The sequence below is a fragment of the Pelobates fuscus genome, chromosome 3, assembly GCF_036172605.1.
Source record: "Pelobates fuscus isolate aPelFus1 chromosome 3, aPelFus1.pri, whole genome shotgun sequence".
Taxonomy (NCBI): domain Eukaryota; kingdom Metazoa; phylum Chordata; class Amphibia; order Anura; family Pelobatidae; genus Pelobates; species Pelobates fuscus.
Window position 1 is genome coordinate 378,095,617 of NC_086319.1, and position 27,812 is coordinate 378,123,428.

Here is a 27,812-nt window from a genome sequence, read left to right on the forward strand (position 1 = left end):
CACAGGATGCTGTATGTGTAGTTATAGAACATGAATTAGCACAGGATGCTGTATGTGTAGTTATAGAACATGAATTAGCACAGGATGCTGTATGTGTAGTTATAGAACATGAATTAGCGCAGGATGCTGTATGTGTAGTTATAGAACATGAATTAGCACAGGATGCTGTATGTGCAGTTATAGAACATGAATTAGCACAGGATGCTGTATGTGTAGTTATAGAACATAAATTAGCGCAGGATGCTGTATGTGTAGTTATAGAACATGAATTAGCACAGGATGCTGTATGTGCAGTTATAGAACATGAATTAGCACAGGATGCTGTATGTGTAGTTATAGTACATGAATTAGCGCAGGATGCTGTATGTGTAGTTATAGAACATGAATTAGCACAGGATGCTGTATGTGTAGTTATAGAACATGAATTAGCACAGGATGCTGTATGTGTAGTTATAGAACATGAATTAGCGCAGGATGCTGTATGTGTAGTTATAGAACATAGAAACATAGAAACATAGAAACATAGAATGTGACGGCAGATAAGAACCATTCGGCCCATCTAGTCTGCCCAGTTTTCTAAATACTTTCATTAGTCCCTGGCCTTATCTTATAGTTAGGATAGCCTTATGCCTATCCCACGCATGCTTAAACTCCTTTACTGTGTTAACCTCTACCACTTCAGCTGGAAGGCTATTCCATGCATCCACTACCCTCTCAGTAAAGTAATACTTCCTGATATTATTTTTAAACCTTTGTCCCTCTAATTTAAGACTATGTCCTCTTGTTGTGGTAGTTTTTCTTCTTTTATGAATTACATGAATTAGCGCAGGATGCTGTATGTGTAGTTATAGAACATGAATTAGCACAGGATGCTGTATGTGTAGTTATAGAACATGAATTAGCACAGGATGCTGTATGTGCAGTTATAGAACATGAATTAGCACAGGATGCTGTATGTGCAGTTATAGAACATGAATTAGCACAGGATGCTGTATGTGAAGTTATAGAACATGAATTAGCGCAGGATGCGGTATGTGCAGTTATAGAACATGAATTAGCGTAGGATGCTGTATGTGCAGTTATAGAACATGAATTAGCGCAGGATGCTGTATGTGTAGTTATAGAACATGAATTAGCACAGGATGCTGTATGTGTAGTTATAGAATATGAATTAGCACAGGATGCTGTATGTGCAGTTATAGAACATGAATTCGCACAGGATGCTGTATGTTTAGTCATAGAACAAGAATTAGCTCAGGATGCTGTATGTGTAGTTATAGAACATGAATTAGCACAGGATGCTGTATGTGCAGTTATAGAACATGAATTAGCACAGGATGCTGTATGTGTAGTTTTAGAACATGAATTAACACAGGATGCTGTATGTGCAGTTATAGAACATGAATTAGCGCAGGATGCAGTATGTGTAGTTAGAGAACATGAATTAGCACAGGATGCTGTATGTGCAGTTATAGAACATGAATTAGCACAGGATGCTGTATGTGTAGTTAGAGAACATGAATTAGCACAGGATGCTGTATGTGCAGTTATAGAACATGAATTAGCACAGGATGCTGTATGTGCAGTTATAGAACATGAATTAGCGCAGGATGCTGTATGTGTAGTTATAGAACATGAATTAGCACGGGATGCTGTATGTGTAGTTATAGAACATGAATTAGCACAGGATGCTGTATGTGCAGTTATAGAACATGAATTAGCACAGGATGCTGTATGTGCAGTTATAGAACATGAATTAGCACAGGATGCTGTATGTGCAGTTATAGAACATGAATTAGCACAGGATGCTGTATGTGCAGTTATAGAACATTAATTAGCACAGGATGCTGTATGTGTAGTTATAGAACATGAATTAGCGCAGGATGCTGTATGTGCAGTTATAGAACATGAATTAGCACAGGATGCTGTATGTGCAGTTATAGAACATGAATTAGCACAGGATGCTGTATGTGCAGTTATAGAACATGAATTTGCACAGGATGCAGTATGTGCAGTTATAGAACATGAATTAGCACAGGATGCAGTATGTGTAGTTATAGAACATGAATTAGCACAGGATGCTGTATGTGCAGTTATAGAAAATGAATTAGCACATGATGCTGTATGTGCAGTTATAGAACATGAATTAGCACAGGATGCTGTATGTGTAGTTATAGAACATGAATTAGCACAGGATGCTGTATGTGTAGTTATAGAACATGAATTAGCACAGGATGCTGTATGTGTAGTTATAGAACATGAATTAGCACAGGATGCTGTATGTGTAGTTATAGAACATGAATTAGCGCAGGATGCTGTATGTGTAGTTATAGAACATGAATTAGCACAGGATGCTGTATGTGCAGTTATAGAACATGAATTAGCACAGGATGCTGTATGTGTAGTTATAGAACATGAATTAGCGCAGGATGCTGTATGTGTAGTTATAGAACATGAATTAGCACAGGATGCTGTATGTGCAGTTATAGAACATGAATTAGCACAGGATGCTGTATGTGTAGTTATAGTACATGAATTAGCGCAGGATGCTGTATGTGTAGTTATAGAACATGAATTAGCACAGGATGCTGTATGTGTAGTTATAGAACATGAATTAGCACAGGATGCTGTATGTGTAGTTATAGAACATGAATTAGCGCAGGATGCTGTATGTGTAGTTATAGAACATGAATTAGCGCAGGATGCTGTATGTGTAGTTATAGAACATGAATTAGCACAGGATGCTGTATGTGTAGTTATAGAACATGAATTAGCACAGGATGCTGTATGTGCAGTTATAGAACATGAATTCGCACAGGATGCTGTATGTGCAGTTATAGAACATGAATTAGCACAGGATGCTGTATGTGAAGTTATAGAACATGAATTAGCGCAGGATGCGGTATGTGCAGTTATAGAACATGAATTAGCGTAGGATGCTGTATGTGCAGTTATAGAACATGAATTAGCGCAGGATGCTGTATGTGTAGTTATAGAATATGAATTAGCACAGGATGCTGTATGTGCAGTTATAGAACATGAATTCGCACAGGATGCTGTATGTTTAGTCATAGAACAAGAATTAGCTCAGGATGCTGTATGTGTAGTTATAGAACATGAATTAGCACAGGATGCTGTATGTGCAGTTATAGAACATGCATTAGCACAGGATGCTGTATGTGTAGTTTTAGAACATGAATTAACACAGGATGCTGTATGTGCAGTTATAGAACATGAATTAGCGCAGGATGCTGTATGTGCAGTTATAGAACATGAATTAGCACAGGATGCTGTATGTGCAGTTATAGAACATGAATTAGCACAGGATGCTGTATGTGCACTTATAGAACATGAATTAGCACAGGATGCTGTATGTGCAGTTATAGAACATTAATTAGCACAGGATGCTGTATGTGTAGTTATAGAACATGAATTAGCGCAGGATGCTGTATGTGCAGTAATAGAACATGAATTAGCACAGGATGCTGTATGTGCAGTTATAGAACATGAATTAGCACAGGATGCTGTATGTGCAGTTATAGAACATGAATTTGCACAGGATGCAGTATGTGCAGTTATAGAACATGAATTAGCACAGGATGCAGTATGTGTAGTTATAGAACATGAATTAGCACAGGATGCTGAATGTGCAGTTATAGAAAATGAATTAGCACATGATGCTGTATGTGCAGTTATAGAACATGAATTAGCACAGGATGCTGTATGTGTAGTTATAGAACATGAATTAGCACAGGATGCTGTATGTGTAGTTATAGAACATGAATTAGCACATGATGCTGTATGTGCAGTTATAGAACATGAATTAGCACAGGATGCTGTATGTGTAGTTATAGAACATGAATTAGCACAGGATGCTGTATGTGTAGTTATAGAACATGAATTAGCACAGGATGCTGTATGTGCAGTTATAGAACATGAATTCGCACAGGATGCTGTATGTGCAGTTATAGAACATGAATTAGCACAGGATGCTGTATGTGAAGTTATAGAACATGAATTAGCGCAGGATGCGGTATGTGCAGTTATAGAAAATGAATTAGCACATGATGCTGTATGTGCAGTTATAGAACATGAATTAGCACAGGATGCTGTATGTGTAGTTATAGAACATGAATTAGCACAGGATGCTGTTTGTGTAGTTATAGAACATGAATTAGCACAGGATGCTGTATGTGTAGTTATAGAACATGAATTAGCACAGGATGCTGTATGTGTAGTTATAGAACATGAATTAGCGCAGGATGCTGTATGTGTAGTTATAGAACATGAATTAGCACAGGATGCTGTATGTGCAGTTATAGAACATGAATTAGCACAGGATGCTGTATGTGTAGTTATAGAACATGAATTAGCGCAGGATGCTGTATGTGTAGTTATAGAACATGAATTAGCACAGGATGCTGTATGTGCAGTTATAGAACATGAATTAGCACAGGATGCTGTATGTGTAGTTATAGTACATGAATTAGCGCAGGATGCTGTATGTGTAGTTATAGAACATGAATTAGCGCAGGATGCTGTATGTGTAGTTATAGAACATGAATTAGCGCAGGATGCTGTATGTGTAGTTATAGAACATGAATTAGCACAGGATGCTGTATGTGTAGTTATAGAACATGAATTAGCACAGGATGCTGTATGTGCAGTTATAGAACATGAATTCGCACAGGATGCTGTATGTGCAGTTATAGAACATGAATTAGCACAGGATGCTGTATGTGAAGTTATAGAACATGAATTAGCGCAGGATGCGGTATGTGCAGTTATAGAACATGAATTAGCGTAGGATGCTGTATGTGCAGTTATAGAACATGAATTAGCGCAGGATGCTGTATGTGTAGTTATAGAACATGAATTAGCACAGGATGCTGTATGTGTAGTTATAGAATATGAATTAGCACAGGATGCTGTATGTGCAGTTATAGAACATGAATTCGCACAGGATGCTGTATGTTTAGTCATAGAACAAGAATTAGCTCAGGATGCTGTATGTGTAGTTATAGAACATGAATTAGCACAGGATGCTGTATGTGCAGTTATAGAACATGAATTAGCACAGGATGCTGTATGTGTAGTTTTAGAACATGAATTAACACAGGATGCTGTATGTGCAGTTATAGAACATGAATTAGCGCAGGATGCTGTATGTGCAGTTATAGAACATGAATTAGCACAGGATGCTGTATGTGCAGTTATAGAACATGAATTAGCACAGGATGCTGTATGTGCAGTTATAGAACATGAATTAGCACAGGATGCTGTATGTGCAGTTATAGAACATTAATTAGCACAGGATGCTGTATGTGTAGTTATAGAACATGAATTAGCGCAGGATGCTGTATGTGCAGTTATAGAACATGAATTAGCACAGGATGCTGTATGTGCAGTTATAGAACATGAATTAGCACAGGATGCTGTATGTGCAGTTATAGAACATGAATTTGCACAGGATGCAGTATGTGCAGTTATAGAACATGAATTAGCACAGGATGCAGTATGTGTAGTTATAGAACATGAATTAGCACAGGATGCTGAATGTGCAGTTATAGAAAATGAATTAGCACATGATGCTGTATGTGCAGTTATAGAACATGAATTAGCACAGGATGCTGTATGTGTAGTTATAGAACATGAATTAGCACAGGATGCTGTATGTGTAGTTATAGAACATGAATTAGCACAGGATGCTGTATGTGTAGTTATAGAACATGAATTAGCACAGGATGCTGTATGTGCAGTTATAGAACATGAATTCGCACAGGATGCTGTATGTGCAGTTATAGAACATGAATTAGCGCAGGATGCTGTATGTGCAGTTATAGAACATGAATTAGCACAGGATGCTGTATGTGCAGTTATAGAACATGAATTAGCACAGGATGCTGTATGTGCAGTTATAGAACATGAATTAGCACAGGATGCTGTATGTGCAGTTATAGAACATTAATTAGCACAGGATGCTGTATGTGTAGTTATAGAACATGAATTAGCGCAGGATGCTGTATGTGCAGTTATAGAACATGAATTAGCACAGGATGCTGTATGTGCAGTTATAGAACATGAATTAGCACAGGATGCTGTATGTGCAGTTATAGAACATGAATTTGCACAGGATGCAGTATGTGCAGTTATAGAACATGAATTAGCACAGGATGCAGTATGTGTAGTTATAGAACATGAATTAGCACAGGATGCTGTATGTGCAGTTATAGAAAATGAATTAGCACATGATGCTGTATGTGCAGTTATAGAACATGAATTAGCACAGGATGCTGTATGTGTAGTTATAGAACATGAATTAGCACAGGATGCTGTATGTGTAGTTATAGAACATGAATTAGCACAGGATGCTGTATGTGTAGTTATAGAACATGAATTAGCACAGGATGCTGTATGTGTAGTTATAGAACATGAATTAGCGCAGGATGCTGTATGTGTAGTTATAGAACATGAATTAGCACAGGATGCTGTATGTGTAGTTATAGAACATGAATTAGCACAGGATGCTGTATGTGTAGTTATAGAACATGAATTAGCACAGGATGCTGTATGTGCAGTTATAGAACATGAATTCGCACAGGATGCTGTATGTGCAGTTATAGAACATGAATTAGCACAGGATGCTGTATGTGTAGTTATAGAATATGAATTAGCACAGGATGCTGTATGTGCAGTTATAGAACATGAATTTGCACAGGATGCTGTATGTTTAGTCATAGAACAAGAATTAGCTCAGGATGCTGTATGTGTAGTTATAGAACATGAATTAACACAGGATGCTGTATGTGCAGTTATAGAACATGAATTAGCGCAGGATGCTGTATGTGCAGTTATAGAACATGAATTCGCACAGGATTCTGTATGTGTAGTTATAGAACATGAATTTGCACAGGATGCTGTATGTGCAGTTATAGAACATGAATTAGCACAGGATGCAGTATGTGCAGTTATAGAACATGAATTAGCACAGGATGCTGTATGTGCAGTTATAGAACATGAATTAGCGCAGGATGCGGTATGTGCAGTTATAGAACATGAATTAGCACAGGATGCTGTATGTGCAGTTATAGAACATGAATTAGCACAGGATGCTGTATGTGCAGTTATAGAACATGAATTAGCGCAAGATGCTGTATGTGTAGTTATAGAACATGAATTAGCACAGGATGCAGTATGTGCAGTTATAGAACATGAATTAGCACAGGATGCTGTATGTGCAGTTATAGAACATGAATTAGCGCAGGATGCAGTATGTGTAGTTAGAGAACATGAATTAGCACAGGATGCTGTATGTGCAGTTATAGAACATGAATTAGCACAGGATGCTGTATGTGTAGTTAGAGAACATGAATTAGCACAGGATGCTGTATGTGTAGTTATAGAACATGAATTCGCACAGGATGCTGTATGTGTAGTTATAGAACATGAATTAGCACAGGATGCTGTATGTGTAGTTATAGAACATGAATTAGCGCAGGATACTGTATGTGTAGTTATAGAACATGAATTAGCACAGGATGCTGTATGTGTAGTTATAGAACATGAATTAGCACAGGATGCTGTATGTGTAGTTATAGAACATGAATTAGCACAGGATGCAGTATGTGTAGTTATAGAACATGAATTAGCACAGGATGCTGTATGTGCAGTTATAGAACATGAATTAGCACAGGATGATGTATGTGTAGTTATAGTACACGAATTAGCACAGGATGCTGTATGTGCAGTTATAGTACACGAATTAGCACAGGATGATGTATGTGCTGTAGCAAAATTGAAATCACAATAGGACATTGTTTGTGCAGAAACAGGATAGGAATTAGCACAGGATGTTGCAGGCAGTGTACAGAATATGCTACAGTTATACACAAAAGCAGTTCTTAGTCTAACAAGCCACTTACTGCCCACGGGAGGTGTGTATCAGCAAAGTGATGAGCGTGGAGGTAGCTGGGCAAACACAGTTCAGCGCCAACATGGCATACTTAAATTCCTCTTCGCAAACCACATGATCTGAAGCAATTACAGACAGAGTGGGAGGAAGGAAACACAGGTTATACATAGAACGGCTTCTCCTGATCCCTCAATACATATACTTATTCCACCGCTTATACTGAGAATAACGTCAAAGAAATGCATTCACTAGTACAATTCCATAACCATAAGTTATACTGGATTCAACACGGCTGCATTAGAATGGTCCCCCATTTCATAGTTCATACATAGACCATGAATTATGACAGAGAAGGAGTTTAGCCTTTCAAGGGACAACATCTATTTTGCGCCTTTCCAGTGATAATGATCCAATCTGTCATCAATGACGCAGTATCCGCGGCTTAACCTGTCTGCAAAGGGCGTTTTAAATTATGGGCCTGAACAGCCAAACTGAAAACATTGTCAACCTGGAAATGTACTTTAAATTCACTTTCCTAACAATTCAAACTTTAGATAATAACATGATTAGGGTTTATTGATTAAATTCAGAACTGTCGCAAAATAAAATCCAAATGGTAAAGTTTAGTCTAAAAGGCTAATCTGTGAATATGACAGTCCGAGATTTTTTTTTTCCAATCAGTTGTTTTTGCCAAAATGTTGTCTTTTGGATTTCAGTTTACGACAATTCAAAGATTACTGAATAATCATGTGTTAATGGTTCCTATTACTCCATATAACCTATCTCTATAACTCCTCCTATTACTCCATATAACCTCTCTCTATAACTCCTATTACTCCATATAGCCTCTCTCTATAACTCCTCCTATTACTCCATATAACCTCTCTCTATAACTCCTCCTATTACTCTATATAACCTCTCCCTATAACTCCTCCTATTACTCCATATAACCTCTCCCTATAACTTCTCCTATTACTCCATATAACCTCTCTCTCTATAACTCTTCCTATTACTCCATATATCCTCTCTCTATAACTCCTCCTATTACTCCATATAACCTCTCTCTATAACTCCTCCTATTACTCCATATAACCTCTCTCTATAACTCCTCCTATTACTCCATATAACCTCTCTCTATAACTCCTCCTATTACTCCATATAACCTCTCGCTATAACTCCTCCTATTACTCCATATAACCTCTCTATAACTCCTCCTATTACTCCATATAACCTCTTCCTATAACGCCTCCTATTACTCCATATAACCTCTCTCTATAACTCCTCCTATTACTCCATATAACCTCTCACTATAACTCCTCCTATTACTCCATATAACCTCTCCCTATAACTCCTCCTATTACTCCATATAACCTCTCTCTATAACTCCTCCTATTACTCCATATAACCTCTCTCTATAACTCCTCCTATTACTCCATATAACCTCTCTCTATAACTCCTCCTATTACTCCATATAACCTCTCCCTATAACTCCTCCTATTACTCCATATAACCTCTCCCTATAACTCCTCCTATTACTCCATATAACCTCTCTCTATAACTCCTCCTATTACTCCATATAACCTCTCCCTATAACGCCTCCTATTACTCCATATAACCTCGCTCTATAACTCCTCCTATTACTCCATATAACCTCTCTATAACTCCTCCTATTGCTCCATATAACCATTACTTCATATTACTCATCCTATTATTTCATATACTCCCATTTTTCTATTACAACTAAGTTTCTGCAATTAAAAAATATTCTGAATGCTGTTTTACAAGTGATAAATGACTTACTGTACCTGCAAATTTAATATGAAATTTATTTTCTGGCTTCAGGATCTGGACAAACAAGGGGCAGTTCGGTGCAAAATCCTTCACTGCCCACGCACGTAGAATGGTCTGGTGATCCTACAGGTAGAGGAATGAAAAATGGATTTGATTAAACATGATTTTATTCATTTCATTGACTTCTTGTCTGTATCACCATGTGCTGGGAGGGACAGACTCCATGTCCCATAGCTCCCTCCTGTCTGTGTCACCCTGTGCTGGGAGGGACAGACTCCATGTCCCATAGCTCCCTCCTGTCTGTGTCACCCTGTGCTGGGAGGGACAGACTCCATGTCCCATAGCTCCCTCCTGTCTGTGTCACGCTGTTCTGGGAGGGACAGACTCTATGTCCCATAGCTCCCTCCTGTCTGTGACACCCTGTGCTGGGAGGGACAGACTCCATGTGCCATAGCTCCCTCCTGTCTGTGTCACCCTGTGCTGGGAGGGACAGACTCCATGTCCCATAGCTCCCTCCTGTCTGTGTCACCCTGTGCTGGGAGGGACAGGCTCCATGTCCCATAGCTCCCTCCTGTCTGTGACACCCTGTGCTGGGAGGGACAGACTCCATGTCCCATAGCTTCCTCCTGTCTGTGACACCCTGTGCTGGGAGGGACAGACTCCATGTCCCATAGCTCCTTCCTGTCTGTGTCACCCTGTGCTGGGAGGGACAGGCTCCATGTCCCATAGCTCCCTCCTGTCTGTGACACCCTGTGCTGGGAGGGACAGACTCCATGTCCCATAGCTCCCTCCTGTCTGTGTCACCCTGTGCTGGGAGGGACAGACTCCATGTCCCATAGCTCCCTCCTGTCTGTCAGCCTGTGCTGGGAGGGACAGACTCCATGTCCCATAGCTTCCTCCTGTCTGTGACACCCTGTGCTGGGAGGGACAGACTCCATGTCCCATATCTCCCTCCTGTCTGTGTCACCCTGTGCTGGGAGGGACAGGCTCCATGTCCCATAGCTCCCTCCTGTCTGTGTCACCCTGTGCTGGGAGGGACAGGCTCTATGTCCCATAGCTCCCTCCTGTCTGTGTCACCCTGTGCTGGGAGGGACAGACTCCATGTCCCATATCTCCTTCCTGTCTGTGTCACCCTGTGCTGGGAGGGACAGACTCCATGTCCCATAGCTCCCTCCTGTCTGTGTCACGCTGTTCTGGGAGGGACAGACTCCATGTCCCATAGCTCCCTCCTTTGTGTGTGTTTCCTATGATTTAAGTGAATGGCCTTGGTTAATTTGGAAGCCCCATGTGAAAGCTTATGATAGAGCACTTAGCATTCATTACTTTAACCTATTAGCTGTTATTAGGAGAATTTGTAGTAGAGAGTTGAATTTACATAAATGGGTTGTAAAACAGTTTCTGTGATTCTGATTGCTAGTGTAGGTTAAAAGCACTGGACTAATTTTTGCCAGCGGCACCATATAATTTAGAACAGGATCTGCTTTTTTTCCTCATCTTCTTACATGAGACATCATTAATAGCCCCCTAGTAATTACAGTCACCACCCTCCTTCCCAAACCCTTTTTACATACAGCTGCAATGCGGTCTGTTTCAAAGCGGTTGCTGAGAATAAAACAGGCTTCTGCGTCATCAATTCTACGGAAAAACAAACCGGAAGAAATACATGAAAAAAGATTGGAAAGGAAAGATAGCAAGCAAAGAATTGAGTAGAACCAGACTGACATTATGAGGACAGGCAGAAAGGACAATCAAAATGAGCAAAAAGCTAAACCCATGGAGAGTTTGGTTTGAGGATTACTCCAACCACCGAGATAACTTTTGCTTTTAGAAGCGGTCATGTTGGTAGGAATCTGTGTGTGAAGTGCTTCTACTTGAGATGCTTGGAGTTTCCCCTTACTGCCTTGTACATCCCCCCACTCCCTTTCTCCCTTCCCTGTGATGTGAGGGTTGAAAAGAATGTAGCATAATGGACAAAAAAAAAGGTAGAGCAATGGTCAGAAAGAATATGTGGGGTGATGTTAGAAAAGAGTCCAAAGAGATAATATAATTCCAATTACAAGTTTTCAGACTGTGCACGGGAAATAGTAAGAAATGAGAAAAACTGAAATAAAGCAAAAACCGCAAGAAAATGAAGATGTGAGTTAGCAGAAATTAATCTAGATGTGTGTGTGCTAGTGGAACCTGTCTTACTTAGTGCTACTTGGCATTGGTAACGTACACTGTGTGTATCGAGGTAGTTTACAATAATGTAGTGAAAATCTAAACAGAATGTCCCCAGTTCGAGTAATTGCAGTAGGAACAAATTACATGCATTCCTCGGCATGTTATAACCTGAATAACATATTTAAGAAAACTCACTCATTCGACCCATAGTGGATCATTCCTGAATGATGTGGGACGTTCGGGCTTTAATTCTCTTTCTGCTAAAAGCCTACAGTTCCAGGGGGCAAATACAGGGTCCGATAGGTTCCATGTCTGCATGTTTCCTTCAGTCTGCGCAGTGTATCCCTGGATATAACCCATCGTAGAGCCGAAAATGCTTCACAATTTAACGTGATTATGAATTGCAGATTATGAAAAGTCATTCTGCAAGACATCTGGAACTACAAAGCTCTGAGGTGCTAAAGACCTGCGTTCTGCTTATACATCTCGCTCAATTTAACTCTAGGTTTTGTAAGATTAGCGGGTAGTTTTTTAAAGCTTAGCAGAAGGTGTTTTTGAAAATGGAAACACACCAGCAGCCAGCCTGACGCGTGTAGAGACATAAATTGCTAAAGTGGATGAGTTCTGATTGTGCATATCAAAGTTCAAGGAGGTCAGGCCCTTGCATATCATAACCTAAAACCTTTATTCCAACAGGTACTTACTTGGCTCTCATGAGGTCTTGGTCTTTTAATGCTGAACCCTGTAGGTAGATGACACGTTGAGACCACAGAGGGATTTGTAAGACTCTTCTCACAGGTAGATCCATTTCAGTGGGGCACAGAAGGACTACATAATGGTCCTACAGAAAAAACAAACAAACCATAAAGAATGGACAGCCAGAAGAATTACCAGGGAGAGACATGGATAACAATTCTGTCCTAAGACCAATGTAACCAGTTGAATAAAAATAAATTCACGTGATAAAAATGTATTTTTGCTTTCTTTATAAATCAGTGGTAAGATTCAACTTGAATATAACTTTTTTATATTCCAATTTTAAAGAAGGATATTGCAAAGCTAGAAAATGTGCAGAAGTGAGCTACAAAATTAGCAAGGGGGATGGAAAACATTTATGAAAGACTAGAAAATCTGCAATTTTTTCTTTAGAAAAAAGTTGCCTCCAAGGGGATATGATAGCACTATACAAATATATACAGGGTCGATACAAACCGCTATGTGCTAAACTGTTCATTAACAGGAATATACAGCAGACAAGAGATCACCCATTGAGACTGGAAGAAAGGAGAATGACTCTGTGAAATTGTGCCTGGATGTGGGTAACAAGGCGGTCAGTAATAGTTTAAACCAATATAATAGAAACAACAGATTTGTGAAATTTATCAGGTTCAACAAGACTTTTCCCCCCAAATCTGATCTCCTTCTCATAACTTATTGACCATAAAAACACTAAACATTTATGTATCATATCACTCTGATGAAGACACAAAGTTTCTCACTTGTAGCCTTGGATGAGCGTAAAACTCATTTAGGAAATCCATTAGGAGGTCAATCTTCAAGGAACTGACACACAGAACCACGTGTTTCTCAGTCTGAGCACGATAACGACTGTAATTCCCTCCAGACTTCTGTCTCTCCATCCACAGGAAAGCTAACTGCTCAAACTGAAATATAATAATGAATGACATAGTCACCAGGATAGCACTCTTCCCCGAATGTTCCAATACCTTCATTTTTGGGGATTCTCTCCCATATGGAATCCTTCTTTTAAACTCAATATTTCTATCAATCCTAGATGATGGCTGCCTCTGTCATTGTTACTATTTACTGTAATATTTTCCACAGGTGGAATTCAGTGATTTCCCCTTAATACTATTAAGAACTCATATTTTTATTTATTTCAATCACCCCTGTCTCCTGCTGACAGCATCCTTCATCTTTTCAGTTGGTGTTAAATGTCCCCAACACTTTACGTTGCCTTTATGGTAGGTAAATAAAATGTATCTGTCTTCTCAGTGTATCTCCCTCCCCATTCTCGGTTTGCCTGTGCAAAGCTGCTGCAATAAATCATTCTGGATCTTTCTCTTCACACTGCGACTGCCGCTCTCACACAGAGCCTACCCCTCCTCCCTCCTTCCCCTTGCAGGTATTCCTTTCCCTTAGGCTGAAGGCAAGCAGGAGAGATGCCCACAAGAGGGTTTCCCTGATAACATAGACATGCACTGCACAGACGTCTTATCTCTGTGCCGAATGGCACAGGTTTGGCTCAGGCACAACTGACTGACAGGAGGGGGAAAGGGCTGCTTTTATTCTCTGATTTTAGTGAAATCTAGACATTTGCTAGCAATTCTTCTAGTATAATATGTAAATGATATTAAAATATCTATCATTTAATATTAAGTTGTATTTGTCATGACAGGGACCTTTTAAAGGAGAACAATTAACTCTCTGAACACAACATTTATGGATAAACCATTGAAAATTATCTATAAACTGTGTTAAACATGTTTTGTGTTATTATCTAGTTCAGTCCAGGCACAGGCAGCACACACACTGCAATTAAAAAGGAGAATAAAAATCATTGTTTAATTTCTCATCGCTGTCTGCTTTCTCTATATTGACTGCCAGGTGTAAAGTACAGAGCTTGTAACAATGACTGACAGGTAGCTAAGATGGAGGCGCCCAGTTGCACGATAACGAAATGTGGATTTCTGCACGTAGTTTTATTTTTCACACATTTTACAAATACATATTTGTTAAATATAGCTGATCAGTTATCATAACATTAAAATCATCAGAAGTGACAGCTCCATTTCTATCCACTTATTGACGGGTTGTGAATGTCAGTGTGTCTGGGAAATGACCATGTGAGAGAGTTACAATTGTGGGTGAAATGGTTAGGCTCACTAGGAAGCACAGTGACCCAATGACAGTGACATGTTTAATGAGTTAAAGGGTCAGGCCCTCTGGTAGCCCACTGACCTAATGATAGTGACAGATTTAAAGGAACACTATAGACTTCGAAATGCAAAGGTGTATTCCTAACGCTATAGTTCCACAGTCACCGTTTACATGATCAGACTCCCCCTGCATGCAAGGTTTAAAGGAGCACTATAGGGTCAGAAACACAAACGTATATTTTTGACTCTACTGTGTTAAAACCATTATCTAGCCCCCCTTACCCTCTCTTGCCTCCCTAAATATAGTAAAAGCTTACTTGTATTCAAGCCTGAAGCTGCTGGCTCTGCCCCTGTCTGCCTCAGAATAGCAAGCTGTCTGCTGACATCATCACAAGTGTTGTTCTGAGCCAATCACAATGTTTCTCCATAGGATTGGCTGAGACTGTGAAGGAGGCAGATCAGGGGCAGAGCCAGCACAAGTCAAACACAGACCTGGTCAATCAGTATCTCCTCATAGAGATGAGTTGAATCAATGAATCTCTATGAGGAAAGTTCAGTGTCTGCATGCAGAGGGAGGATATACTGATATGTTGTGATGCACACTAGGCAAGACTGAGATACTAAGCAGCTCTAGCAGCCATCTGAGGAGTGGCCAGTGAACTTATCACTAGGCTGTTATGCAAGCATTTCAAACTCAAAGTCAACAAGGTTTATGTAGGGCGCAAAAAAAAATACCTTAAGTTTTCATAGAAACGCAGGTTTATTTTAAAAAGCACAGTATAAACAAAACCCCCCTATACCACCCTGTGCCAAATCTGATCCTCCGGCTACTTCTTGAAACCCTGTGAAGGTGGAGCACGTCGATGTCATGTGGCGTTGCCTCCATGCACCTCCAGGTACTCCACTGTCCAGTCGCAGCCAATGCAACACTGACCAACACACACACACTCACAGACAGACACACACACATACTCACTGACAGACACACACACTCACTGACAGACACACACACTCAATGACAGACAGACAGACACACACACACACTGACAGACACACACACATTTAAGCATTCTTGCACTCGCATAATTTTATTTATTGTTCCCTACCTTTGGAAGCTGGTGTGGGGATCTTCTGTCTGGAGATCTCCTTCCTGCTGCCTCGCGCGGTTTAGTGATGCTGGGTGCCGGAATATGACATCATATTCTGGTGCCCGGCTTCACTACAGATGGCACGCGCGAGGGAGCAGTGAGGAGCAGGAACATTGAGCTCCCTCCCCGGCCGGGTAAATTTTAGCAGAGTAGGCACCTGCAATGTGGGGAAAGCAGATGACTACTCTGCTATAACACCAAGCATGTACTCGCGGCTCAACAGGCCGCAAATATGGTCCTTGTGGGCCAACGAGTTTGACATGCTTGCTGTAATGTAAACACTGCATTTTCTCTTAAAAGACAGTGTTTACTGCAAAAAGCCTGAAGGTAATGATTCTACTCACCAGAACAAATGCAATAAGCTGTAGTTGTTCTCATGACTATAGTGTTCCTTTTAAATGTTAACTCCTTAAGAGTTCATTTACATTGCACCCTGCACTGCTCTGTCTGTGGCTGGATTCACCTCCTTGGATTAGAGCATTGAGATGAATAATCTCAGCCAATCCAAAGCATTGGGAGGCCAGTGCGCATACGCGGCAAAGCTCGGCGAAAATCAGATGGTCTCTCTCAGGCCACCTGATAGATATAGCGGAGTTTTGCTCTTCCTTTACACAGAAGCACCTCTAGTGGCTGTCAGTATGGCAGCCACTAGAGGCAGGTTAACCCTGCAAATAAAATATTGCCCTTCCAGCAGAACGGCAATGTTTTCAGCTACAGGGTTAAAACCGGGGGACATAGCATCCACACCAGCTCATTCAGATGAAGTGGTCTTGGTGCATACAGTGTCCCTTTAATGGGTTAATAGGTCTGTCTTGCTTGGTTTAAAGGGTCAGTAACACGGGGGAGCACTGATAATGACATGTTTAATGGGTTAATAGGTCAGTCCTACTAAGGAAGTGACATGCTAAATGGTTAAAAGACAGGCTGACATGGGTGAGCACTGGACTGTCTGTAACTTTACAGCATCTCTCTGGCAGTGAGGGGGTTACTTGTGAATGCAATATTTTCTCCCTTGTCATCTCCTATATATCCTCTCATAACAAGCGTTATCAACAGCTACTCAATCGAAGCTCAGTGCATCGCTCAGGGTTGCAGGGAGAACAGGGAGAAACAACAAGAGAGAGGAAGATTAAGATAAAAAAAAAAAAAAAACAGGGATAAAAAAAGCAGGGAAAAAGAATGATAAAATGACAATAATGGAAGCTGGATTGAGTGAAAGAACATCACCTGGATAGGAAGCACGATCAGTGCCACACAGATCATGATGACCACCAGCAGCTGAGACGGCCATATTTTGGGTGTTACATCCCCGAATCCCACGGTTGAAAAAGTAACAATGCAAAAGTAAAGCGAGTCAAAGAGGGTGAGATTGTTCCCAGCTCTTTCCAAGTGCTGAATCCCACAGATACTACAGGGGGGGGGGGGGGGCAGGGGGAACGGAGAAAAAGATTAATCGGGATAAGTACCAAAAAACAAAACTTCAAATAGACAAGTGGATGGGCAGGATAGATAGGAAAAACACATTCAAAGGTCATCTTCTATTATAGAAGACATAGGTCATCAGTCTTCATTTACACAGAGTAATTTCAGAGTAATAATTATATACGAAGATGTGACATTATCATCAATCATTAATTTCCAGGGATTACATAACGGTTATTATGTTCTAGCATAAATAACTGTGATTGAACATGCATCAAGCTTCAAGATGATTAATGGACCCATCAGATGTTATCTGTCAACAAATGTAGGCAGAATTAATTCATATTCAACAGGTGTGTGTAGCACTTTAAGGGGACCATGTAGTACAGGGCGGTCCAACAAGTGAATACAATCCCAAACTAATGTTGATCAAACAGAACAGGGATAGGAGTTGGTGTTGTTCTATGGTAAATCAGAAGTATTTATGTGGTTGAGAATAGATTAAATAGGATTGGTTCTGGAATCCGGTTAACCATTAAGTAAAGAGTTGCAGTAGGACAGACGGGAAGGATTAGTACATGAATGGGGAGGAGGGGGCTGTTTGGTCGTATTTTAATTTAAGGAAATTTAAACCAATTCAGAAACCAGAGCATATTCTGTCGAGATCTCTTAATTCAGATTTATGGTCCAATAGAACTTTAGCAAATTTTTTTCATTTTTAAGTGCAGGTCAGTATATTCTCGAAAATAAACTATTTTCATGCCCATTTACAGGATTTTTATGAAATGATTGTTACTGGACGTAAAATAGATTTTAATATAATATACTGTGTGGGACGATGTGTATTTTGAAAACTGCGTGTTAAATTTATGACCGTTTACCCTTCCCATTGATTTCTCCTTTTCACTCCTTAAGGACCAAAGAAGTGTAGAGTTAAAAAACGTTTTTTTCAGACAATTGATTCTTGTAAACGTGAAATTGGTTATGAGCAATTTCACAACATAGGAATCTTTATTATGTGTTTTCTGGATAGGAAGGACTTAGTACGACAAAAAAAAATAAAAATCTATTTTGTAGATATACATATTGACATAACGCAATGTTGACAAATGTCATCCGGTAGCGACGAGGGTGTAAATGCTTAGAAATTGTTTGACTAGCTCATTTTTTTCAATATTATTCCCTTTCATTACATCTCCTGTTTCTTCATGTGTAATTGGTCTTAAATCACTTTTGCATCAAGAAGCACGGTATATAATCGTGTGTGTACATTATATCTGGGTTTTCATTAGTAACAGAAAGACCGCTTCTCCCAGAATGCTTTGCAAAATAGAACATCAAGGTTCAACAGAAGAAAATCATTTATATAAAGTCAATGCATGTGTGGGTTTTTTTCTGTTTTTTTTTCCAAAACCATTTGGAAGATCTAATACCAGCCGGAGCCTCATACAATAGATTAGAAATCTTACATTTTGTTCTGTCAAAGTCAGTGGGAACAAGCAGTACAAAAGGCTGAGTTCAAGCTTACCGGCCTTATCCCAAGAGAATAATTAGATTCTTATGACAAATATATTGGCATTATGATGGGGCAGCTGAGATTACTAATAGGAAAAGGCCAGACTGTGCCATTGTACATAATTAACCTACTGCCCTCACTGATATATCTCATTGTTCTCTTACCAGGTGAACATGAGGCAGACTAAGGTGCAAATTAGGATGAAGACTTGGTTAAACATAGCCGAGTGGGTTCTCTGGATGGCGCGATGTAGGTCATTCTGGAGACAAGAGTCGGGGAGGAAAATATATGAGAAAAAAATTGTAAAGAGGTAGAAAGAACGGATAGATGTCTACAGAAAATGAATGCAAGATACTGATGGATTTTTTCTCAAAATTGTAACTGACAGAAAAGTGGGGCAAAGTTCTAATGATGGAGTGATCACCATGGGAACCAATGGAACGTACCTGCCGAATATTCCACTTTTAGCATTTTGTCCTACAGTTGTTCTTCAAAGACCACTAAATGAATACTAATGTGATATAGGATCCTGGTCCAATTTTGCTTCATAGTGAACCAGTCATGACATAATGTTCACTTTAAATGATAACTTCCCCTTATGCACTAAATATATAAATGCATAATAATGATGGATTTTACTTTTAATTGCTTTAGGAAATGTCAATTAAATTATTACTCCATCTTCCATGCTCACTGCCCCACCATCATACCAGCTTTATTTAAAATAAATATAAAAAAAAAAAAAACACACACAATCTCATTCCTCTCCTGTCACTCGTCAGCGTACACTTCTACGTTGAGGAATTGATTGACGGGTGAGCGGAACGACTGTTCCTATTTTAGATTTATCGAAAAATCTATACATTTGCCTGCAACTTTGCTAGTATAATGTATAGATGACATTTCCCCTTTGTTATATAAAATAAAATTGGGCATACCGTGACAGGTACGTTGATACCACTATTTTAGGATTCTATGTATGGAGTAAATAATAATGTACTAAAAAGGCAATATAAATCTTACATTATGCTAAAAAAAAAGAAACGAAAAAAAGAGAAAGGGTTCTGTGACAGTAATTGCTACACAAACTGGTTCACCAACCAGAGTCTTCCTAAAGATTGTGCCAGGACTGTATAAATAACTTGTTTGTGACTTTATACTTAGTTCACATGGAGCTCAGTGTAATTATAAATAGCTCCAAATAGAATTCACACTAAACTAGAAGGTGTGTAGGAAGATGGACGTACTCACAATCATGTTTTCGAGGGCATGCTTAGCCAGCCAGCAGTTGAGGAAGACGGGAATGAAAACATTCCGTAAAGGAGGCCAAAAAACCTGGAAAAACAGAAAGAGAAATGAGAGGAATAGATGTATTGAAGGAGAGACATTCAGGGGTATTACGTGGAGGGTTTCTCAATCTTTTATAGATATCCTGTCAAAAGAGATCTTACAAGATCCATCCAACAAAAACAACCAGTCTGCAAGTCACGTTTAAAAAATGGCCAACAGTCGTTACATTCTAGCTAGTTCATTTGCCCAACTACTACACCACCTGTTAAATACCTTGAAAAGAAAAGTATCCACTATGAGCAGAAGATGGTTGGTATTGGGGGAGCTTTCGTGTTCGAAAGACCCATTAGGTAAGGTACTTCTGCCACCAAGCCTGAAATGCTAAGCAACCCAATGTTTACAGAGTTAATGGAAAGCAAGTTTGAAATCACCCCAGAGCAAATATATAACCACCTCCATGGAAAATGTAAGCTTTGTCTTTACCACCATGGGTAACAAGCATGCAAGCGATCAAAAGCCATATTGGTAGTACCGTCTCTTCCTCCATAGGAAACGAGCAGCTTAGAAGAGTCTGAGGCTGTGGCACTCTCTGAGCGGAACAATGGCTCAGGATACAAGCCGAAGTCATATTATCTATTCCTCTAGAGAAAATATCGGCACAGAAACATTCCCAGGTCTTACTTCCTCAACCGTTATGGGAAACCCTCGCTTAGAAGAATTTCAAAGCCCTTTTTCTATAGATAGAAAGACTTGGGCCATACATAATCTTTTCTGCGCAAAATAATAGCGTAGCAGATATCCCAAGCCATATTATGCTATTTAGGACCAGCGCAGGGTAAATTGTTTAACATAAAAAGGTTGGTTAATGAAGATTACATTATGGGAAAGTAAAAATAATAATAAACTAATCTCAGAGGCCAAGGCATGTCTTTGTGAGGTTGACTGTGGGAAATGAGTGTCAGCTGTCTCAAACATAGGAGGTATTTGTAACACCCACAACGAACAGGAAGAGAATTAGAAAATCACAAAGTTTGACAGGTGCTATTTAGGTAGATTGATAGGAGGAGCGTGGCGAAGGGGGAGCGTAGGAGGGGAAAAAAACAAAACAGAAGGAGTAGAGAGATGGGAGAGAAGAAACGATAAAGAAATAATAAAGGAAATAAAGGAGGAGAGAAAAAAAATATTGTAAGAAAATAAACCAGTGTATAATAAGTAGAAGAAAGTGAGAATATTATAATCAGAAGAAAAACAGGAACCAGTACGTGTTTAACCCCTTAAGGAGACATGACATGTGTGACATGTCATGATTCCCTTTTACTCCAGAAGTTTGGTCCTTAAGGGGTTAAGAAGGCAAAATAAAAAAAGAAAATAAGATTGATAGAGAAAGAAAAGGAATGTATTCGCTAAACTGGGAAATGTACAAAGTTTACAAGAAAATAAAAGTTTAGGCTAAAGCAACAGAGCCAAACAAAACAGACTATTTGCAAATCAGCTATTTTGGCCTACAATGTGCAAATCTTGTATCATGTGTATTCAATTCTGTGTTTAGTAGATTAACACTAAATCAGACATCTTACAGAATGAGGAATGTGAAACAGGATCAAGAAAATTAAAAGGGTTATTTACTAAAGTGAGAATTCCAAGTGAATTTAAAATTTAAGGTCAGACTAATCGAACTGAATGCAAAGCTATTTTGGTCTTAAATTTAAAATTCACTTTGAATTCTCACCTTAGTGAGTAACTCTGTAAAAGTAGCAGGAAAACAGACAACTAATAGCAAAGCAGGTAATTCCACAAATACATTATTATCAATTTCAGAATTATTCAATAAAATCCAAATGTAACCTTGCCAAAACGTGACAACACGTATTTGGAGCAATCTAAGGGACATTTTCAGGCACAAAATCTGGACCTTATTCACAAAGTGTATCAATTTCCAAGAGAGCTCCCATATGGAAATAATCCTGGATTAAGTCTCCCCTGGGTGGTTACGAATGCAGTAACAGAATGAATAGTAAAATCGAATTATACATTTGCAGGAGTTAAGTTCCGAATTTTCTTTAAATTGAAGAGTTTTTCATCATAATGACCGATCACCCTTTCTGTGCTTCTAATGTTTGTCTAGATCTGCGTCACCGATATGACCTCTAATTTATAATAGAAAATGTTCAGCTTGCAAATTTGAATGAAAAAATCTGATGTTAGTGTATATCTATTTAGTCTTTACATACCATGTAATGTATGGCTTTACGCATTCAGTGCGACTTTGTTGCTGGAAACCCCTTGCTACAATAATTCTAAAACAGTGATGGTTGAGAGCTGGCCTATAGGATACACAGTTGAAAGAATTCTGCAAATGCCAGGTAACCTATGACCATAGACAATATATACAAAGGGGGAGATTGATCAAAGTGTTTTATTCTAAAAAGGGATACAAAGTCCTGGAAGTGGGACAGTAGCCATGGAAACCAATGCAATCAGCAGGCACATACCAGTGGTGATACGTCTACGTTTACAACTTTGACCCATTTCTCAGATCACAACACTAACAGGGTTATTCACAAATAGGGAGAATTTAATGTGCATTTTAAAGTTTAAGGTCAAAATTTACTTAGATTTTGTTTTGAATTCCCACTTTAGTAAATAATCCTATGAATTTCACCCCCATCTCAGGATTCCATTGCCCCCACTCCTCATTGGGCCTTGCTTATAGGGAATTAGCAGCACTGTTTGCTGTAGCTCAGAAGCTCCCTGTCCATGGTGCTGAATGAATGAGCCGTACACAGAATAACGAAGATATAAGCAGAACCCCAGCCTGTATTATAATGAGACTATCCTACCTGCTGGACTAGCCTTGCATCTGTAATATAAAATAGATCACCTGGTATGGTATTTCTAAGCTTTCTTATAACTGAATGCTACTAGTAACAGATACACGAAAGATTAGTAAACTGTGTTATAGCAGGGTAAGATAAAAAAAAATGATTTACCCATTTATTACCTGGATTCTGTTACATTTCTGGGATGTACTATTGATAGAAAAGGGACCTATTGCTGCAGATGATGTACGTCGTACAAGGCACACAATATCTGCAGCCATAGCTCCTCTTTAACACGGTATTACACTGTGAGCAAAGAAGTAGAAAAATAGGCAAATAAATGCACTAAGGCATTCATCCGGTTAAATATGACAGTGGTTTATATAGTAGTTTATTATGCTCAGTCATAAATAGTCTTGTTTAACTCTTATATTGCTGGGAGTTCGGGTGGATACTGTCTTTATTCAATGGGTATAAACACATTTTTCGGATACTAACTATTTAAGTCTAAGTGTGTCAGAACTAGCATTTCCCCCTAAGTGCATCTAATATGTTAAATCGATGGTATTAACCCTGTGTGTGCCAGAGAGGCTAATGTGAGACGGAGCAGAACCCAAATCTGAGTCTGGGAAAGCTGGCATGTATTGTGACGGCAGAGATTTATTCTCCAGGCCAAAATAGCTGATCTGGAAAAATAGCAAAGTGTTTTTTTTTTTCTTCTTTCAGTTCCTGGAAATTCCCAATTTAGTGAATAACATATGACGTTATGTCTTGGATAAGATAAGAAAGACAGCAGAAGTAAAGAAAAGGCTCTGAAGGTAAAAATCCCTACTCACAGTGATAAAGAATGGAAGAGTGTTCAACATCTCCAGTATGAACGGAATCCTGAGCAGCTGCTCCCATATATTTCCCTGGAAGAAACAAGGTAAAATAAATAATTTTCAGCGAGTTCTACTCAGCTGTGTCATTTACACTCAGTGACATACTATACTGGGCATATGATTAATCACTATATGTGAAATGCGTTGGCTCTTCTTTATGGTGTGATTTGGTCTCCAGGGTGTAAAGTTGAGTGCCACAGCTTTCCTCCAAAGTGAAATGTGTTTGGTGCTACAATATGATGCAAACTTGTCTCTGATTGGATAATTAATGGAGTGAACATGTATCTAAGGTGTAAAATGCATTGGGTATTTCAGAATGGTATGAGCCTGTCTTTTTGATTTATTCACAAAAAGTGTGAATTATCAGAAATTCAAAGTCAATTGTAAATTTTAGGACACAAAAGTCGCTCTAGAAAAATGTATGCATTTTTCCAGCTTGACTATTTGGACTTAAAGGGACACTGTAGGCACTCAGACCACTTCAGCCCATTGAAGTGGTCTTTTTGCCAACTCCCATCCCCCTTAACCCTGAGCATGTAATTATTGCATCTACCATACAGCTGGACGCTGGACGTCCTCACACTATGCATGAGGGCCTCCTCATAGGAAAGCACTGAATAATGCTTTCCTATGGGAAGGAGACGCATGCGCATTAGGTCTCTCCCGCCAACATCCGCCGGCGGGAGTGGAGCGTGGGCAGAGCTGAGCCAGTGCCGAGGGACAACATCGCTGGACCCAGGTAAGTGACAGAAGAGGTTATTAACCCCTTCTGCACCACGGGGGTGGGCCTTGACAAAGGGCACTACAGTATCCCTTTAAAAGTGAAATATGTTGGCCAATTTTCATTAATTCACAGTTCAGCAAATGACCCAAATAGGTGAATCTCTAGTAAATTGTCACACTGTAGGAAAATAATTGAGTGATATTACAGCTATTTCGAGGATGTCACTAGGTAGATATCGCAAACCATTAATTTGTTGCGAACTGCAAACTTATATAAAATATTTTTTCGCTTCATTTTTATCTTTTTTTTTTATGCTTTCTCTCTATTATACATAAAAGAAAGGGGAGATAACTCAGCCATGAACTATCCCTTTAATAGCAGCTGGAGCTTACTTCACAGCCTACATTAATTCCAATTATAATAAGTATTCATCCTCATCTACCATGGAGAACCTGTTAAATTTTAGAAAAGCGACTTTCTTCCCCCAGCATTAGTTAGCAGTAGGCTTTTAAGCGTATGATTGGCAACTTCAAGGATTTGTTTGCTCTTAGGGCTAAAAAAATCCTGAGCATTCCAATCCAGGGCTCTTCTCAAAATCACCCCGATACCTAAATTAATGAGCAATGTGTTAAGGGGGAATTTTCATATTTGCTGTCAGTTGCCTGTAGCAAAGGTTAAGGCAAAGATACCATCGACAAGTAAAACCAGAAGAAAATAACATTATGTGCATTTGCACACAGGGGGCATCATTACACTGGAAATACATAGAGAGACCCACAGGGCCTTTATCGCCCAGGTAAGTGGGTTAAGCTTGTAAAATGCTGTGCAATTTTGGGCACCTGTTCTAAAGAAGGCTATCATGGCACTAGAAAAATGCAGAGACAAGCTACAAAATTGATAAAAGGAATGGAGCATTTTAGTTACGAAGAAAGGTTAAAAAATTTAAATCTTTTTCGTTTGGAAACACAGCGCCACAGAGGAGATATGAAAACATTATACAAATATATTCGGGGCCAGTACAAACAATTATCTGGAAATAGGACACGGGATCACACATTTAAGCTGGAAGAATGAAGCCCATGGATCAGCGCAGTCAGGGGAATGGGCCTTGACAGAGCCAAGGAGTAGGCAGGTGGAGCTATAGATTCGGGGGTGGGGTTAGGGTGGAGCATGCAAAAGGGTGTGGAAAAGTGCGAGTATATTAAGCGGCCATTTTAGCAAACGGCCATTTTAATTCAGAATCCGCACTTACCGGTTAATTGTGTTGGCAGGTTGTGTGGTTTCTTTTCTTCTGTTTTTCAGATGGCTTCGCTTGAAGAAATCCTGGACGGTGTGAGAGCAGCAGTAAGAGACAGGGGGATGGCATGGCTGCAGCAGCAACTGGCGATTCCTGGGACCAGCGGCAACCCCCCAGCGGCTGTGGAGAGGCGTTCGGTGCGGAGGGCGAGACCGCCCCAGCGGCTGAGCCCGGGCGTGATGCCCGCAGCGCGTCGGAGACGGAGTCCTTCCAGGGAGGCAAGCGGATCATCGGTTGGGGAAGCAGGCCGGTCGGAGCCAACGCAAACGCCGCCGGCCCCATCTGTGCGACGTGGCGCCGGTAAGGCAAGGGCGGTGATTAGGCCTGGCATGGGGTCGCGGCCTACCACGAGGAGCGCTGCTCGCAGGTCGGCGGGCGGCAAGGCGGCAAAGTTAGCGACGGCCTCCGAGGAGACCGGGACCGCAGAGGATGTCGGAAGTGCGGATGGAGCCCAGAGACGTCCCGGTGAGTCTGCCGCCGGTTTAAGTACCGGGCGGCAAGGAAAGGCACTGGGGATTGGGAAGGACGGGCGGACGCCATCGCAGAGGGCAATGAGGGATTCCAGCGGAGGGGGACTTGATCAGACGGGCGAGGCAAGGCCCAGGCAAGGCAGCGGGGGGACGGCAGGACAGGTCACCCAGCTAGGGCAGCAGGAACAAGTCAGGGCGACAGCGGAAGGGGCTTCCGTTTGTCAGGGCCAGCGCAGCGCTTCTCCAGTGGACAGGGGTGCGGACAGTGAGGGATCGTCCCAGGGGTATGACGCACACTCTGACAGCGGGGTTAGGAGTGTACGGGAGGGCCATAAATGTTGCTCCCGGGGTCGACACGATTGCAGAGACAACCCTAGGCCTGCGGACTACAAGAGGCGGCGCGGGGCAGGCGCCAGGCAAAAACGGACAGGGTGTGTCCGGGAGAGGAGCCCGTCTACTGACGGGTGCAGTAGGCGGGGATCAGTCTGCAGAGCCAGGGGGAGAAGGGAACGGCGCAGCGAGTCTGGGTCATCCAACGGGAGCACCCAAGGACGGCCGGATAGTTCTTACGGCCCAGAGGGCCTGGCTACTAGGCGGGAGAGGCGCAGGGTTGACGACAGGGAACGTACGGAGGAAGGGCGGGTAGTTGGGCACTCGAACAGACTACCCAGGTGTTCTTCTCCCTACAGGTCACGGAGCGGTACACCTACGGTCTCACGGCGGGATCTGGCGGAAGGGAGTCGGCGTCAATTGGACACCCCGGAGCCGCACGCGGCGGAGGGAAGGAAAACGACCCCGCGGCCTTCCGCGGCCGGAGGCTCGGGCGGTGAGTTGCCTGTTACATCACAGTCTGATTCCATGTTAACTTGCCTAAAATCATTGTTAGATTCATGGGGCGGTGGGGAGGGGGCTTCACCGCAATTTTCAAGGGTATGGGTTCCGGAAGTAGGTTCCGGGACGTCGGGTCAGGCGAAAGGGGCGGTGAGTGGTGTCTCCGGACGGAGCACGCCCGAACCGGGTGAGAGGACAGGCTTGAGTTCAGTAGGAGGAGGGGAGGTTTCTGACGCGGCGCGGCAGAATGTACATGTCTCTTTCGCGGGCCCCTTGGGATGTCACCTGAAGTCTGAGGTGAAGGACAGGATTTGGAAGGGTGAGTTTGTAGAGGTTTTTTCTCTCCTTCCGCTAGAGGAGTTCCTTGATCTAAAGGATGAGGATAAAAAGGATGCGAAGAAGGAGGAGGAAGAGAAAAAACGTAGGTATCGGAAGATACCCAAGACGTTTGCGAATTGGTTGCGGGCTTTTTGCATACTGGCCAGCGTCATCGGGGAAAAGTTTCCCGATCGCTGTTCGCAACTTTTTTGCTATTTGGACGGGATAGGGGACGCTTACCGGACGTATGGTGGGATTGCTTGGTGGAAATACGACGAGCAGTTCCGCCAACGTTTGGCAGCGAACCCAAACATGAGATGGGATCAGATG

General features: G+C 41.0%; 1 protein-coding gene across 1 annotated transcript in view; it reads right to left on the bottom strand.

Annotated features, from left to right (window-relative positions):
* Positions 1–27,812, bottom strand: part of LOC134603488 (potassium channel subfamily T member 2-like) — a 152,850-nt gene that overhangs the window by 34,170 nt on the left and 90,868 nt on the right. The window contains exons 7-15 of the mRNA XM_063449492.1: positions 23,798–23,872; positions 20,104–20,187; positions 19,017–19,111; positions 17,142–17,322; positions 13,366–13,530; positions 12,571–12,707; positions 11,275–11,338; positions 9,718–9,826; positions 7,923–8,031 (exon numbers count right to left, since the gene is read on the bottom strand). Of these exons, the coding sequence (XP_063305562.1) occupies positions 7,923–8,031; positions 9,718–9,826; positions 11,275–11,338; positions 12,571–12,707; positions 13,366–13,530; positions 17,142–17,322; positions 19,017–19,111; positions 20,104–20,187; positions 23,798–23,872 (1,019 nt within the window). The remainder of the gene's footprint in view (positions 1–7,922; positions 8,032–9,717; positions 9,827–11,274; positions 11,339–12,570; positions 12,708–13,365; positions 13,531–17,141; positions 17,323–19,016; positions 19,112–20,103; positions 20,188–23,797; positions 23,873–27,812) is intronic.